The 14,847-nt window shown below is 47.3% G+C and overlaps 1 protein-coding gene across 1 annotated transcript in view; it reads left to right on the top strand.

Moving 5' to 3' along the window:
• Positions 1-12,532, top strand: part of RCSD1 (RCSD domain containing 1) — a 66,941-nt gene extending 54,409 nt beyond the window's left edge. The window contains exons 4-6 of the mRNA XM_023510787.1: positions 1,577-1,780; positions 4,003-4,695; positions 11,454-12,532. Of these exons, the coding sequence (XP_023366555.1) occupies positions 1,577-1,780; positions 4,003-4,695; positions 11,454-11,486 (930 nt within the window). The 3' untranslated portion in view covers positions 11,487-12,532. The remainder of the gene's footprint in view (positions 1-1,576; positions 1,781-4,002; positions 4,696-11,453) is intronic.
• The last annotated feature ends 2,315 nt before the right edge of the window (positions 12,533-14,847 follow it).

Genomic DNA, 14,847 nt, shown 5'->3' with positions numbered 1-14,847 from the left:
GGCTGAGGCAGGAGACTCGCTTGAACCCAGGAGTTGGAGGTTGCTGTGAGCTGTGATGCCATGGCACTCTACCCAGGGGGTTAGCTTGAGGCTCCGTCTAAAAAAAAAAAGAACTTAGGAAAAATAAAGAATCTGAACTGTAGAAAGGCTGTTGGTGCTGAAGGCTTGAAGGTCACACAGCTATTAAGTAAAAGATCCAATATGTGCAGCGAGGTCTGTGGATGTGGAGAATCCACGTATCTCCCACGGCACCATCTGCCACTCACCCTCATCCCATCTCTGGAAGGTCCTCCTGGGGATTTGAAAATGCAGAGGGTGGGAGGACGAGTGTCCCTCTATGGCCCTAAAGATCTGGGACATCTTGCATTACTATTGTTATTATTCTTAATACTTTGTTGCAGCAATCGTCTGATTTCTTTTTCTGAATGTATTTATCTTCATTCATTCTCTATGAGGTTTTTGTTTCTAGTCCTTATCTTAAACATTGTTATTGTTGTTACATTTTAAGCCTTTTTAATTTTGTGAAGGTAAAAAGGGGAAACCTAATAACACATGTATATGTAAAAATAAAAAAGAAAGAAAGATCTGGAACACACACACAGTCCTTCCGTGGATTGCTCCAGGCACCACCACCTTCTCCATGACAATAGGCTGGATCTGGGACACACACCCCCAACCTCCTCTAGACCAAACTCAAGGCTCCCTCAGGCTTTGGTTACTTCAGGGTTTGCTTGAGTCTGGTTTTCTCTGGGCTGTGATGCCCTAAGCGTGGCACACACTGTGGTTTATTCTGCTCCCTCCTTCCTATAAGAGCTCAGCAGTCTGCTGTGCCCACCACTCTGCTGTCTACCAGGAGGGAGAGGTGCCATTCACCCAAAAGATGGGCTTAGGGGAACTGAATGCTCCACCCTCTGTGAAAGAGGGATGGGAATTCAGGACCAATCCAGCTGAATAGATAATGACAAAAGCTGAAAACCAAAGCTAAAGAGCTGATTGGCAATTCACACAGAGGGCTGGGCGGATCACTAGGACACATCCTGTTCTGTCCTTCTGGAGGCTTGAGGGACAGACAGATCCAGCATGAATCTCAGGGCAGTCCTCTTAGCTGCTTGCCTAATGTGTGCGATCAGAACAAAACTGAACACAGAAATCGCAGAGGAGACAACTGTCTATCACCCGTACGTGGCTTGCACCCAGAGTGAGGCCATTGACTCTGATGAGAAAGGTGATCAGGAAGCCTGACTTCTTGTGAGGCCCTGGTGCTGCAGGTGCTGCTGGCAGGGCTATTTTGGCCACTTTGCCTATAACTTGGGGCTGTTCTGGGGCATTTTTGTTAGACCCACTTCAGTGCTGTCTGAGCACTCTGGGAGGCAGCTAGTGGCAAGCCAGGCAGCAGAAAGTGGATTAAGGAGGCAATGCTTCCGGATGTGACCATGGATAACTGGCTGGGAAGTAACATGAAAAGCCTCATGTCACCTGGTCTGAACCAGTTCTTAGGCCAGGCAACCAGCAAGCTAAAGTGGAAACTCTCATCTTCTCCCACCCCTATTTGAAATTCCTCATCTTTTCCTGGCAGGCCAATTTAACCTTTGACCCAGCAGCTCTACTGCCTGGGGCCTCACCCAAGAGTCCTGGACTCAAGGCCGTGGTGTCACCATTTCACAGCCCGCCTTCCACCCCCAGCAGCCCAGGCGTGCGGCCTCGGCCCGGCGAGGCAGAGGAGGTGCCCGTCAGCTTTGACCAGCCTCCCGAAGGCAGTCATCTGCCCTCTTACAATAAGGTAAATTCCAGTCCCGGTGTACCGTGGTGCATCTGGAGATGTGGGGACTGGCACTCGTGCACTTTCTCTATACTGTTACTATCCTAGAGAAAAGAGGAAACCTTTGGAGCTATAGTCAGAGCTAGTTTTAATAGAAGTGAGATTTGTCCTGTCCTTTGCTAGTGGACTAAGATCACTAGCCCACCTCACTTATCTTCCCTCCTTGTAACTGTGCCATTCACCCCAAGGGCAGGCTTGGGAGATTGAGTGCTGCAGCCCCTATGGAGAGAGGGGTGGGAACTCAGGGCTGATCCCAGCTGTACAGATAGTTAACATCAAAAGCTGAAAACAGGCTCGGCGCCTGTGGCTCAAGCGGCTAAGGCGCCAGCCACATACACCTAAGGTAGCAGGTTCGAATCCCCAGCCCAGGCCCGCCAAACAACAATGATGGCTGCAACCAAAAAATGGCCGGCCGTTGTGGCGGGCGCCTGTGGTCCCAGCTACTTGGGAGGCGGAGGCAGGAGACTCGCTTGAGCCCAGGAGTTGGAGGTTGCTGTGAGCGTGATGCCATGGCACTCTATCCAGGGGGATAGCTTGAGGCTCCATCTCAAAAAAAAAAAAAAAAAAAAAGCTGAAAACAAAAGCTAAAGACCTGCTCAGCCTTCACACAGAGGGCGGGGCAGATCACTAGGACTCCAACCATCTCGACCTGGCCTGAGGGGAGGAGTCTCACATGTCCTGATATGGGCATGGACCATTCATACTGCAGCTTGCCCAGCTAGGGAACATCCAAACGGTCCCCTTTGTGAAGAGTACGTGCATGGCAGGGCTGATTTCTGCAGCTGCTGCCCTGACCCTTTGTGCATCCTTTCTCTTCCCCTGGCCCTGTAGGGGAAGAGAGCATCAGAGATACAGCCCAGGCAGGTACTCAGCAAATGTGTGCCAGGGCCACACTGGGGCTGAGATGTTAGGGGGTCTGATGCCAGGGAATCCTAAATGTGTATGGCTTTGGAATTAAGGATGCAGAAGTTAGATCTTCTAGGCCATCCCAGGAGATCCATCCAGCAAAAAAAGCCAAAGGTGTAGAAGAGAGAGAACCCAAGGAAATAAACTGGTGGAAAGAAGGTGATGGGGCAGGCTTGTGGCTGTTAGCAAGGGACAGAGTAGATGGAGGTCTTCTAGCCTGAGGTGTTGGAGACTCCTTGATGGAACCAAGCAAGCATCACATTCTCACAGGGTGCCTGGTAGCAAGTAGGGGCCGGGAGGGAGGAGCTGCTACCTGGTCATAATACCAAAGGCTTTAGCCTTCTGACACTAGCAAGGCAGTGGGTAAAGTTACTTGTGAACCTGGCCGGCCATAGGGACCAGGGCCTGCAGAGCTGGCCCCATGGTGGTCTCATGAAAGGGGCCAGGAGGCCCTTAAAAGCCAAGTATTCATTCCAAACCTCTTGGATTGACAAAAAACCAGTGGGCAACATGGATTCTGAAATTCAAATGCTTCCCAGAGAGGATGTCATCTTCTGGCAGGTCAGCGGGGTGCTCCTAAGGAATAGCTCTGACGAGGGTACACCTGATCCCTGGAAAATAAAGCCCTCTGGCTGCTCAGTACTCCCAGTGTCAGCCGGTTGTCGGGGGTGGGGGTGGGGGGTGGCAGGGGCTGAGTGGACAAAGGAAGAAGCTGGTCACCTGCTGTCCAACTCAGCACCCAGGAGGGCCCTGCTCCAGGGCCTGGCCATCAGCAGGCTTCTAGCCCTCTTCTCTTCAATTCTTGTCAAAGTATAATTTTCAAACTGTTAAAATATGGTCTTAGACAAAACAGGGGGAGATTTTATTCCGTTTATCAGTTTAGAAGGAAACCTGTGAGATGGTAAAGTTCACCCAAAGAGCATTCAAAGAACTAGTTATTTATAGGCAATTTTTAAAAACTATTAAAATTGTTACATTAGATACTGAATTGGTTAAAGTTTTACAGCGCAGTAAAATCATAAGTTATCTTTTTTACTAGATGGAAAGCATTTGCATCTCCATAAGACAAAAGTCTGCAGGTTACCCTGTAATTTCACAATCCCATAGGGCTCTAACCTGTAATAAATCACAGACTATGGCACTTTCTCCTAGGAAATTAGCTGACCCGTGGCTGGGCTTGTTAATAAGTGCCTTAGACTGACGCTAAAGGGATGTGCAGTCCTCTTCTCGGCCTTTTTTACAGGTTTTGGATAATTTCGCTCATCCTCTTCTTCCAGGTACGGACGAGGGGCTCCATCAAAAGGCGCCCCCCCTCCAGGCGGTTCCGAAGGTCTCAGTCGGACTGTGGGGACCTGGGAGAGTACAGGGCCACAGAGTCATCTCAGGAGAATGGTGCCACAGAAGAGAACGGGGAGGAGGTGTTCACCTCCAAGAGCAAGGCCCCAGGATCGCCTCCATCCAGTGAGGGGGCAGAGGGAGAGGGAGGGAGGAGCCACCCAGAACCTTTGGAAAAGCCCCCTCTGAGGAGGACAGAGAAGCAGGAGAAGGATGGGGCCGCAGAGGAGGCCAAGCTCAGTGCCCCGGAGGAGGCCCCGGGACCAGCCCAAACCATCTCCAGCCCAAAGGCAGAGAATGGGTGTGGGAGCCCCAGTGAGGAAGACCGAGCCGGAGAGGAAAGGGAGACCGGAGAGGCTATGGAGGTGAAAAAGGAGGGGGAGCCAAGGGCAGAGGCCAGGCCTGGACATGAGGCCCACGACACACAGAAGCCAGAAGAGGGAGCCGTCATGGAGAGGCCCCCAGAGAGTCCCCCCGGAGGAGTGGAGGGAGACAACAGCCCCAAGCTGGAGAAGGACAAGAAAAAGCAAGAGGAGGGGGCGGTTCTCGAGCCAGGCTGCAACCCCGGGACTGGCCATGCCCAGCTGGAGACCAGCAGCGAGGTCCAGGACGGGCTCTCGTCTCCCAGGGTGGAGGTAGGTGGCCCCACCTGTTCACAAAGAGGGTGGGGCCAGGGCCAAGGCATCCCTTTATCGTGCACCCTGCTCCTCACAGTCCCCTTGCAAGTCAGATTAGGGGGCAGAAACAAGGGCACCAGGCTCCCTCCTGTCCCGACTGGATGGAGACAGGCTGTCCCTGAGGCTGAAGAGACAAAAGGACAGAAAAGGGAAATGTGTCTTGTGCTCTCCCCAGCTTCTCACTGACTCAGCGTTCTGGCACAGCTCAGGGACCCGAGGTCTGCAGATGCCTGCCCAAGGTCTGCGGAGGGCAGGGCGCCAGACCCACTGCTGCGGGGGTCAGAGATGAACAGGAGGGCTCCTTTCCAAACAGCGCACAGCCAGGCACATGAGACCACGGCCCCTTCGTGTGCCTTAACAGGGTAGGAGGTGGCAGTGGGCAGGGGCATTCCCAGGGGAGCCCCAAGCTCAAGGGCGGAGGAAGGATCTGTGTGTCTAAGAAGTTGGGGGTGCTTCAGGGCCAAGGTGGCGTTTGAGTTAGGCCTTATAGAAGGAGGCTATGAGTGACATTAACTCACTCATAGGACCTGGGTACCTGCTACACAGGAGGGGGAGGGAGATGACTCAATGCCCCCCATCCCCCGCCATGTCTGGGCCCTTATTCATAGGCACCCACTTCACCTGGCTGTCCCCCACGGGCTCCCAGAAGCCCATCTCGAGCTCTAGGGGCAGTGTCCCACCTCCACCCCCTGTCTCTGGCAACTCAACAACCCAGTCACCTGCAAGTGCTTCCCCTTTTTAGTGCATTCATTCATTCATTCATTCACCCAAGCCCTTAGCGTCCCACTTCTGGCTTCCTACTTCCACTGTTTTTCTTTTTCCAGCCTATATAATTCCTTCTCTAGACAGTAACCAGAGGGTTGGTTGGTTAGTTTGTATCATCTACTCTTTGCTAAAATTACTCACCTCTTGTAACAGAGTTGTTGAAACAGATTACCACAAACTTGATGGGAAACAATAGAGAAGTACTTTCCCACAGCTCTAGAGGCCAGGATTCCAAAATTAAGATGTGGTGGAGGTGGTTCCCTCTGGAAGTTCTGGGGAGAATCCATTCCTCTCCCCTGAGTTTCTGCAGCTGCCTGCCACCCTTGTGATCTTTCCTTGCCTCTCCCAGCTTGGCTGCCTGCGATCCGTTTGCCGATGGCATTGGTGGCATAGAGGAGAGCATAGCTGCCCTCCTAGGCTTGCAGAGGGCGTTGGTGGCATACAGGAGTGCATAGCTGCCCTCCTAGGCTTGCAGAGGGCGTTGGTGGCAGAACGGTGAGCATAGCTGCCCTCCTAGGCTTGCAGAGGGCGTTGGTGGCATACAGGAGAGCATAGCTGCCCTCCTAGGCTTGCAGAGGGCATTGGTGGCAGAGCGGTGAGCATAGCTGCCCTCCTAGGCTTGCAGAGGGCGTTGGTGGCATAGAGGAGAGCATAGCTGCCCTCCTAGGCTTGCAGAGGGCGTTGGTGGCATAGAGGAGAGCATAGCTGCCCTCCTAGGCTTGCAGAGGGCATTGGTGGCAGAGCGGTGAGCATAGCTGCCCTCCTAGGCTTGCAGATGTTTCCCTCCAGTCTCTGCCTCCATCCATCATGTGGCCTTTCATTGTGCCTGTGGGTCTCACACTTCCTCCTTCTTTCTTTTATAAAGACACCAGTCAGTAGATGCAGGGCCCACCCTAGGTGGAGAAACGCCTCATCTTGAGATCCTTAATGGCATAAGCAATGGCCCCATTTCCAAATCAGGTGACATTCACAGGTACTAGGGGTTAGGATATCACCCCCGGCCCCCTTGGCAGCCAACTCTCCCCCTCACTGTGCTCCAGCCATGTCAATACTTTTTTGTTCTTCAAATACGCCAGGCTCACTCCCACCTCAGAGGTCTTTCTAGGTTCCCTCTGCCTAGAACATTCCTGATCCTCACGCGGCCACTTCCTACCCTACATCAGATCTCAGCTCAGATGACCCCTCTTCACTTAGGCCTATCTGGACCACTCAGGCTGAAGGAAACTACCCCGCCTCCAGTTACCCTCCCCCACCATTCCCCGTAGTTTTATAGAGGGAGAAACCAAAGCTCAACACGGTATGCATCACTGGAATTCTCCTGTTTATTTTTTTATTCTTTCTCAACTTTTCCCTCACTGCATCCCCAGTATGGACTATAGAACCTGGAACATAGTAGGTTCTCAAGAAAACATTTGTTGACTGAATGTGTGAATTTTTTTTTTAATTTCTTATAGCATAACAGTATATATTAATGCAATCATGGGGTACAATGTGCTGTTTTCATATACATTTTGAAATACTCTCATCAAACTGGTTAACATAACCTTCATGTCATTTTCTTAGTTATTGAGTTAAGACATTCATACTCTGCTTTTAGAAAGATTCATTTGTACCCTTGTAAGATAAACCATAGAGATGATCCCATCAATCACCTTCCCTCCACCCATCCACCCCCCTTACCTCCTCTCTCCCACCCCCTTCCCATATTCTAAGGCTATAATTAGGTTATGACATTCCTATAAAAGCTATCAATTAGTTTCATAATAGGGCTGTGTACATTGGATACTTTTTCTTCCATTCTTGAGATGCTTTGCTAAGAAGAACATTTTCTAATTCCATCCATATAAACATGAAGGAGGTAAAGTCTCCATCTTTCTTTAGGGCTGCATAGTATTCTATGGTGTACATGTACCACAATTTATTGATCCATTTGTGGGTCAATGGGCATTTGGGCGAATGTGTGAATTTTAAAAGAAGAGACAAAACTACCTGACCCCTCCTCCCCCCAAAAAACCCATTCTCTAATGATACAACCTTCAGTCTAAGAGGAATGGAGGTGTTTGTAAGGGCCCTCACATTATTCTCAATCATACTAGATTGGGCAGGAAAAAGTGTAAGTCTGAAAGACTCAGGAGGTATGACTGAGACCCCTAGGTTGAGTCTTTAAGGAAGGATGCACTATATTTCTTTAATTCTTTCTATTCTAACTGAACAGCCCTTCAATTGATTTAACATGAGCAATCTTTAGATTTAGGATCTTTTGGAGCTGGGAGATTTCTCTATGTCTTCAGAAGACAAATACAGGCCTCAACCCCTTGTCCTTTTTGTGGATGAAACCACTGGGTTCAAATAGTTAGCTGTCAGTGGTTGCTACATCTTACATTCAAGGTAGGAGGCATCTGCCTTGCCAGGAGACCTTCCCATCGCACTAACAGCATTTTGCAATCCTGAGGGGTTAAAAAGTCATCTTGGCTGAAAAGCTATCTAGACTTTCTGAAAGAGAACAAGGCTTCCTGGCTGGATGCAATGATGCACACCCTTAATCCTAGCACTCTGGGAGGCCAAGGTGGGGAGATCTCTTGAGCTAAGGAGTTCAAGACCAGTCTGAGAAAGAGTGAGACCCTGTCTCTACTAAAAGTAGAAAAATTAGTCAGGCATTGTAGCAGGTACCTGTAGTCCCAGCTAGTTGGGAGGCTGAGGCAGGAGGATCACTTGATCCCAGAAGTTTGAGGTTGCTGTGAGCTGTGATGATAGCACTGCGCTGGAGCCCAGGTGACTGAGTGAGACTGTCTCAAAAAAAAAAAAAAGTAGAAGAAGGCTTCCACAGATACTCCAGGAGCTTTGGGACAGGGGCAGGCTCACTGGTAATGTCTTGAGCCTCAACACTTCTATTCCTGACAGAGCCCTTGCAAGGGAAAGAGAGTTCCCAGCACCCTCAGGAATACTCTTCTCCCAAATCAGGCGGCTCAGGTCAGAAAAGTGTGGCTCCCCTCTGTCCGTGTCTTTTACTCTTTGTATCCATCACTGAGATGAGAAACTTTGACCCTATTTAGTCCAATCCCCTTTGTCCATTGGATCCCATTTAGTCCAATCCCATCTGTCCATGTCTTTTATTCTCTATTTATCACTGAGATGTGAAACTTTGACCCCTTTTAGTCCAGTCCCTTTTATAAAGGAAGAAACCAAAACTCCAAGAGGGGACAGGTGTTGTCCAGGGTCATGGAACTCAATTGATGTTGACATACAGGGCACCTGCTATAGTCATCAGAGGTACAAAGTACCTGATGTTCATCACTTATTTAATTTGGAAGGGGAATTGTCTCCAATCCTCTTTCTCCTTCCCAAACCTAGACAAGGTTAGGATCTCCAGAATTATTACAAGCTAGGCCATTGGGCTGCGAGCTTCCCCAGATATCCATGCCTGTCCTAAGTGTTTCCTGGATCCCTCAGAGGAGGCACACACCACTAAGCCATTTTCCAATCCCTTAATCTAATCCCTATCTTGTTCCTTGGTTGATAGAAATACAAAGATCAAGGCTGGGTGAGGTGACTCATGCCTATAATCCTAGCACTTTAGGAGGCCAAGTCAGGTGGATTGCATGAGCTCCCAGGTTTGAGACCAGCCTGAGCAAGAGCGAAACCCCATCTCTAAAAACAGCCAGGCATTGTGGAGGGCACCTGTGGTCCCAGCTACTTGGGAGGCTGAGGCAAGAGAATTGCTTGAGCCCAAGAATTTGAGTTGCTGTGAGTTTTGATGCCTCTACCAAGGGTGACAAAGTGAGACTCTGTCTCAAAAAAAAGAAAAAAGAAAGAAAGAAGTAGAACAATCAGACAAACTAATTGTGGTTGCATTCATGTAATCAACATCTGTTTATTCCTTTTATAACAGTGGTTCTCAACCTTTCTAATGCCACGACCCTTTAATACAGTTCCTCATGTTGTGGTGACCCCCAACCATAAAATTATTTTCGTTGCTACTTCATAACTGTAATTTTGCTACTGTTGTGAATCGTAATTTAAATATCTGATATGCAGGATGGTCTTAGGTGACCCCTGTGAAAGGGTCGTTCGACCCCCAAAGGGGTCATGACCCACAGGTTGAGAACTGCTGTCCTATAGGATCTAGTTATCCCTACTATGTGAGATACTAGAGGTTCAAAGATGAAAAAGGCTGAGGCATAAACAAATAATGATGAGATGGTACCCCTCAAACGTGGCTCTGTAACACACAGAGTGTGGAGAAATTCACTCTTCAGGAGAAAGCAGGGGAAGGTTTCGTAAGTGTGCCACAGGCATTACCTTCCTGTTGTGCCCCCCCCACTAGCATTTTAACATTTCATGCTGAAAGAAGGAGCCATCTGGGGATTTCAATCAAGGGGCCAGCTGGACATATCAAGTCGCTGCACTTAGGCTTCCATTTATAAGGAAAAGTAGCCCTGGAAAGAGGGCACTGATACAACTCGAATACTTCAAATAAATGTAACAAGTGTTTCTCAAATGCCCTCTCAGCCTCCAGTACTGTGTGGGGCACTCAACCACGGCAAAGACAAACATGTTTTGACATCACATCTGAGATTTTGTCGTACTAGACTAGTGAGTGCTGACTTCCTAATTGCCTGATTCAGTTGCTTTTCCGAGTCAGTTGCTTTCTCCCATCCAAGCACTAACCAGGCCCAGCTCTCCTTAGCGTCTGAGATTATACGTGAGATTGGCATGTTCAGGGTGCGATGGCTGTCAACTCTCCTTGCTTTTCAACATTTGATTTGAAATTTTTTTCTCCCTAAACTGATAAGACACAACCTCCTCCTCAGAGTCCCTTACCCGTGTAACTGTGTAGTGTTTACTTTGCTCTCTCCCCTTTCTCCTCCCTCTCAGTTAACTGGGCATGTGGAAGGGACTCTTGGCCCTTAACCCTTCTTGGTTTTCCCAAGGACACTCTCCCCTGCATTCTCACTTTTACCTTCCTGAGCCAGGAGGCTCTCCTTCCCTGAGATCCTTCTCCCTCTCCTCTCACCACACCTCTATCTTCCCCTCCATGTGCCTTGGCTGATTGCTCCAAGGACAAATGCCTCAGCTCCTTACAAATCTTGTCACCTCCATTGTAGTCCCTGAGGATGGCCCCCATTACATCTCACCTTCTACCAGGCTTACATCATAAATGTTTCTGGTTTTCAGCTAGAGAACTGATAAGACCTGAGTCCCAGCACAGCTTCTAGCACAAAATGAGCTCGAAGTAATACCTTCAAGTATTGAATGACTATTGAGGACAGGTGTGGTGGCTCATGACCATAATCCCAGCACTTTAGGAGGCCAAAGTGGGAGGATCCCTTGAGGCCAGGAGTTTGAGACCAGCCTGGGCAATAGAGCAAAAAACATAAACAATTTTAAGAAAAAGATTGCCTGTGGAATAAATAGCTACATTGCTGTCCTTTCACTCAAGCTTCAGTCTTATTTTCAACCTTTTCTGTTCTTTTTCTATTTTTATGCTGCCAAAGAATCTGGCAGGATAATTTCAAGAAGAGGAATCTGAGTGGGAATGAGTGAGTAGGCCAGGCCAGAGGGTCATGGACGCCAGGCATCGAGAGATGGTCAGTATCACTGAGTAGTTTAGGATTCAAGCTCTGGTCCCTGGGTTGACATCCTGACTTCCTCATTTGCTAGGTATGTGACCTAGGGGAAGTCACTTAACTTCTCTGTGCCTTAACTGCTTCACCTATAACAGGGTTAATAGAAGCACCCACCTCATATGGCTTTGGTGAGGATTAAATGAGTTGGTTCATGTAAAAAAAAAAAAAAAAACTATGTCAGGCCATAGCATTCTTATTGCTGTCATTACTGGTACCACTCAGACAATATTATTATTGCCTGAACTGGGCTCCCTGAGGAAATATGCTAAGTGTCAGGATTTCCTCACCCTTTTCCTAATTAATTCTTTACTCCTCCGTTCACAGGGTGACTATCCTGTCCAGGACACTAAGATGTGAAGCAGAGCTCACTGTGCCCTCATGATGACGCTGCTGGAGACATCTCTTTGGAAGTAGCAGCAGCAAATGAAGCCATTGCAGAAGCAGAATACGCTGAGTGTCGGAGCGAGCCTGCAGACACAGGGTGGATTATTCCCAGCCTCCACACTGAATGTTCCCTCGTGGATGGAGATTAGATCTGAGGGCAGCAGACTTCTATCAGCTTGAGTTTATGTCATTTGATGCCCTGGGTTTCAGAAAGAAATTTATTTAAAACAATGCATTGTGATAACTCTCCAGGGGACACTGGTCAGCCTGTGGAGCCCTGGATAGGACCCACACCCACCCATCCCTGCTGGTGACCTCCGAACTGAGCTCAGATTTAGCTTATCAGATTTTGCTTATGTAAAATTATAGCCTTTATACTGCTCTAATGTTTGTATAGTCTCAAATATAAGTAAAAACTAATAGGTTTTAAGTGGTCAGAAACAAAAGAAAATAGTATTGCTGAAAATACAAATCCAGCAAGTGACAGGAGATCTTACATTTTATCAAGACCCTAGAGACAAACTTTTGTCTTGGTCCAAATTCAAGCTGGCCAACCAATTTTTAAAACATTGGACTAGAAGAGATAATGATCGAAACATTTTAAAAAATGTCTGTTCTATCAACAGCAGCATTTCCTGTCCTGTGGTTTTCTAGTTGCTGGCCACTGTGGGAGGTCACTGCCTCCACCTCCCTTGACGAGGCTGTGGAAGCTCCCATGAGAGGCAGGATGTCTGGTGGTTTCATGCTCTCAGCCTCATCTTATCCTAAAAGCAGAGCAGTGAGACCCAAACAATGTCTGATTTGTCCTGCAAGGATGAATGTTTCATTTCTAGAAGTTTACCCTGGAGCGTGAGTAGATGTTTCCTAGGAAGTGCCTTATGTGCCATGATGTGCACGATACATCATGAAAACATTTTTCCTAGTGAGTTGGGGTCTTTAGTCTGTTCTCACTGGATTGCTCTTGCTGTAATACCGTGTTTCCCCCAAAATAAGACCTACCCCAAAAATAAGCCCTAGCAGGATTTCTATACATTTGTTAAATATAAGCCCTACCCAAATATAGGACCTAGTGATGGGCGTGGCTATGCAGTCACGCCATGCATTTCGGCGTGGAGCATAAGACATCCCCTGAAAATAAGCCCTAGTGTGTCTTCTTGAGAAAATAAATATAAGACAGTGTCTTATTTTCAGGAAAACACGGTAATCTGTTTGGGGAGCATAGGAGGTTTTGCCAGGGACAAGAGGTTCGACTGCCCAGTCTTTAACTTACCCCTCCCCATCTTCATGTACCCCTGTTGAAAGATGTTAATCTAAATACATGTTTAATCTTTAAGGTTGGCCCTTATTCTGATTTGAGTATGTCAGTGTTTCAGTGTGCACATGTGGTAGTTGGAGTAACCGTTTTTCTGGAGGTCTGTTAGACCACACCCTACCTTGACTTCAAAAAACAGTCTCTCAGACAAAAAGGCCTTATGTCACCACTGGTACCTCAATTTTCTTGTCCCATTTTACAGTTTTTCTAACTCCCAGGATAGTGTTAATATTCGAGATCTATTTTTTCAAAACTAGTTTTAAGTAGTTTGTAACTTGCAACCAACTTACAACCTGATTGAGACTGATACTGTCATAGTTCTCATAAACTTTGGATTTTTAGCACAATTTGGGAAACATGTGAGTCAGTTATTTTGAGATTTATTAATTATCTATCTATCAATGATCTATCATCTATCTATCTATCTATCCCCTAAATAATACATGCTTTTATTTATATATGTCTTTGAGTTGTTTATACACACACATTTCTAGGCAAGTGCTCTGGGAATAAGTGCATGATTATGAGTGTGGGATGAAAAGGGCCACTTTCCCTTATTGAGAAAGGAATGGAAAGTGTGGGATATAGATAGGAAAATAAAACTGCGAGACCAGCCTAAGCAAGACCCTGGTCTCTACTAAAAGTGGAAAACTAGCTGGATGTTGCCTGTAGTTCAAACTACTCAAAAGGCTGAGGCAAGTGGATTGCTCGAGCCCAGAATTTTGAGGTTGCTGTGAGCTATGTCACCACAGCACCATACAAAGGGTAATAACAACAAAAAAATAGGTGAACATTTAACACAGCTGAATGAATGAGAACACCTAGCAGCTGAAGACAGGAACCCAACACAAACTAGCTGATGAAAAACAGAACTATATCCATCTATGGGTCTCTCACCCCTCCCCTCTTTTACTTAATACTGAACCATATAAGGAAAGTCCATGGATGGACCATTGCTGACATGGCTTCAGTCTCACAAGCGATGTCAGGAATCTGTCTTGATATTGGTCTCTGCTTTCCTCTGTGTTGGCTACAAGCAAGCTCCTCCCAGCCTGCAAGCCCAGTGAAGGAGCTTATTTCCAAATAACTGTGGGAAAAACATCCTGCCAGGGCTTTCCATAGGCCCTGTGTGGCTTCAGTGCTCACACCTGACCCAGTCATTTTGGCCAAAGAGATGCGGCGATCATGTGCCCTCTCCTGGAGCTGCGGCTAGATGAGCCAATTCTACAGTCTGTAAGGATGGCAAAGGGAACAGGCAGGGTGATTCCTCAACAAGAAAGATGCCAGGCAGGCAAAAAACAACAGGTGTTCCTTACAGGGCAAGACCTCAAATGCCAGATTATTCCATTGTTTGCTTCAAAATTAAATTTTGTTTGACCCCCAACTAGTACTAGTCAATTAGAACCAGGTAAAAATAGGATGAACAGAATATCTTTCTATGATATATGATTACATAGCTTATGAAGAAGTCAAGAGCAGTGATCAAAATTCAAATGCTACTCAAATAAAATAAGATTAAGTTTCACAAGCTACCCAAGAAAATCAGTCCCATCATTTTATTTAATAATGTGTTGTGGCTGGGCATGGTGACTTATACCATCAAGGCAGGAAGATTACATGAGGTTGGGAGTTCAAGACCAGCCTGAGCAAGAGTGAGACCTTGCCCCCCTCCCCAAATTTATTGCTGTGCCCAGAGCTAACCTGTAGCTCCACGGAAATAAAAATTAATATTATTATTCACTGTATACAGCACCTCATTCGTGGTAGGTGCTCAAAACGTATTTGTTAAACAATGAATGATTGAGCTAATTTCAGAGGTGGGAATTATTTTCAGCTGTCATGACTGCCCAACACCTCCCTTATCTGATACCAGATGCTTGAAATGTTATAATTAGCATCCTTCCCAGTGAAAATGCAAATGCTTCTGAGACAGAATTATTTTAAGCCTCCTTTATCATCCATACCTGGGTATGAATTGGTTTTTGAGACCCTTCCTAGAGGGGCTTACAAAAGAAGAGCAAA

Source organism: Otolemur garnettii, unplaced genomic scaffold (genome assembly GCF_000181295.1).
Source record: "Otolemur garnettii isolate 467f Iridium unplaced genomic scaffold, OtoGar3 scaffold00016, whole genome shotgun sequence".
Taxonomy (NCBI): domain Eukaryota; kingdom Metazoa; phylum Chordata; class Mammalia; order Primates; family Galagidae; genus Otolemur; species Otolemur garnettii.
The sequence above is the reverse complement of the archived record's forward strand: the minus strand, read 5'-3'. Positions and strand labels throughout refer to the sequence as shown.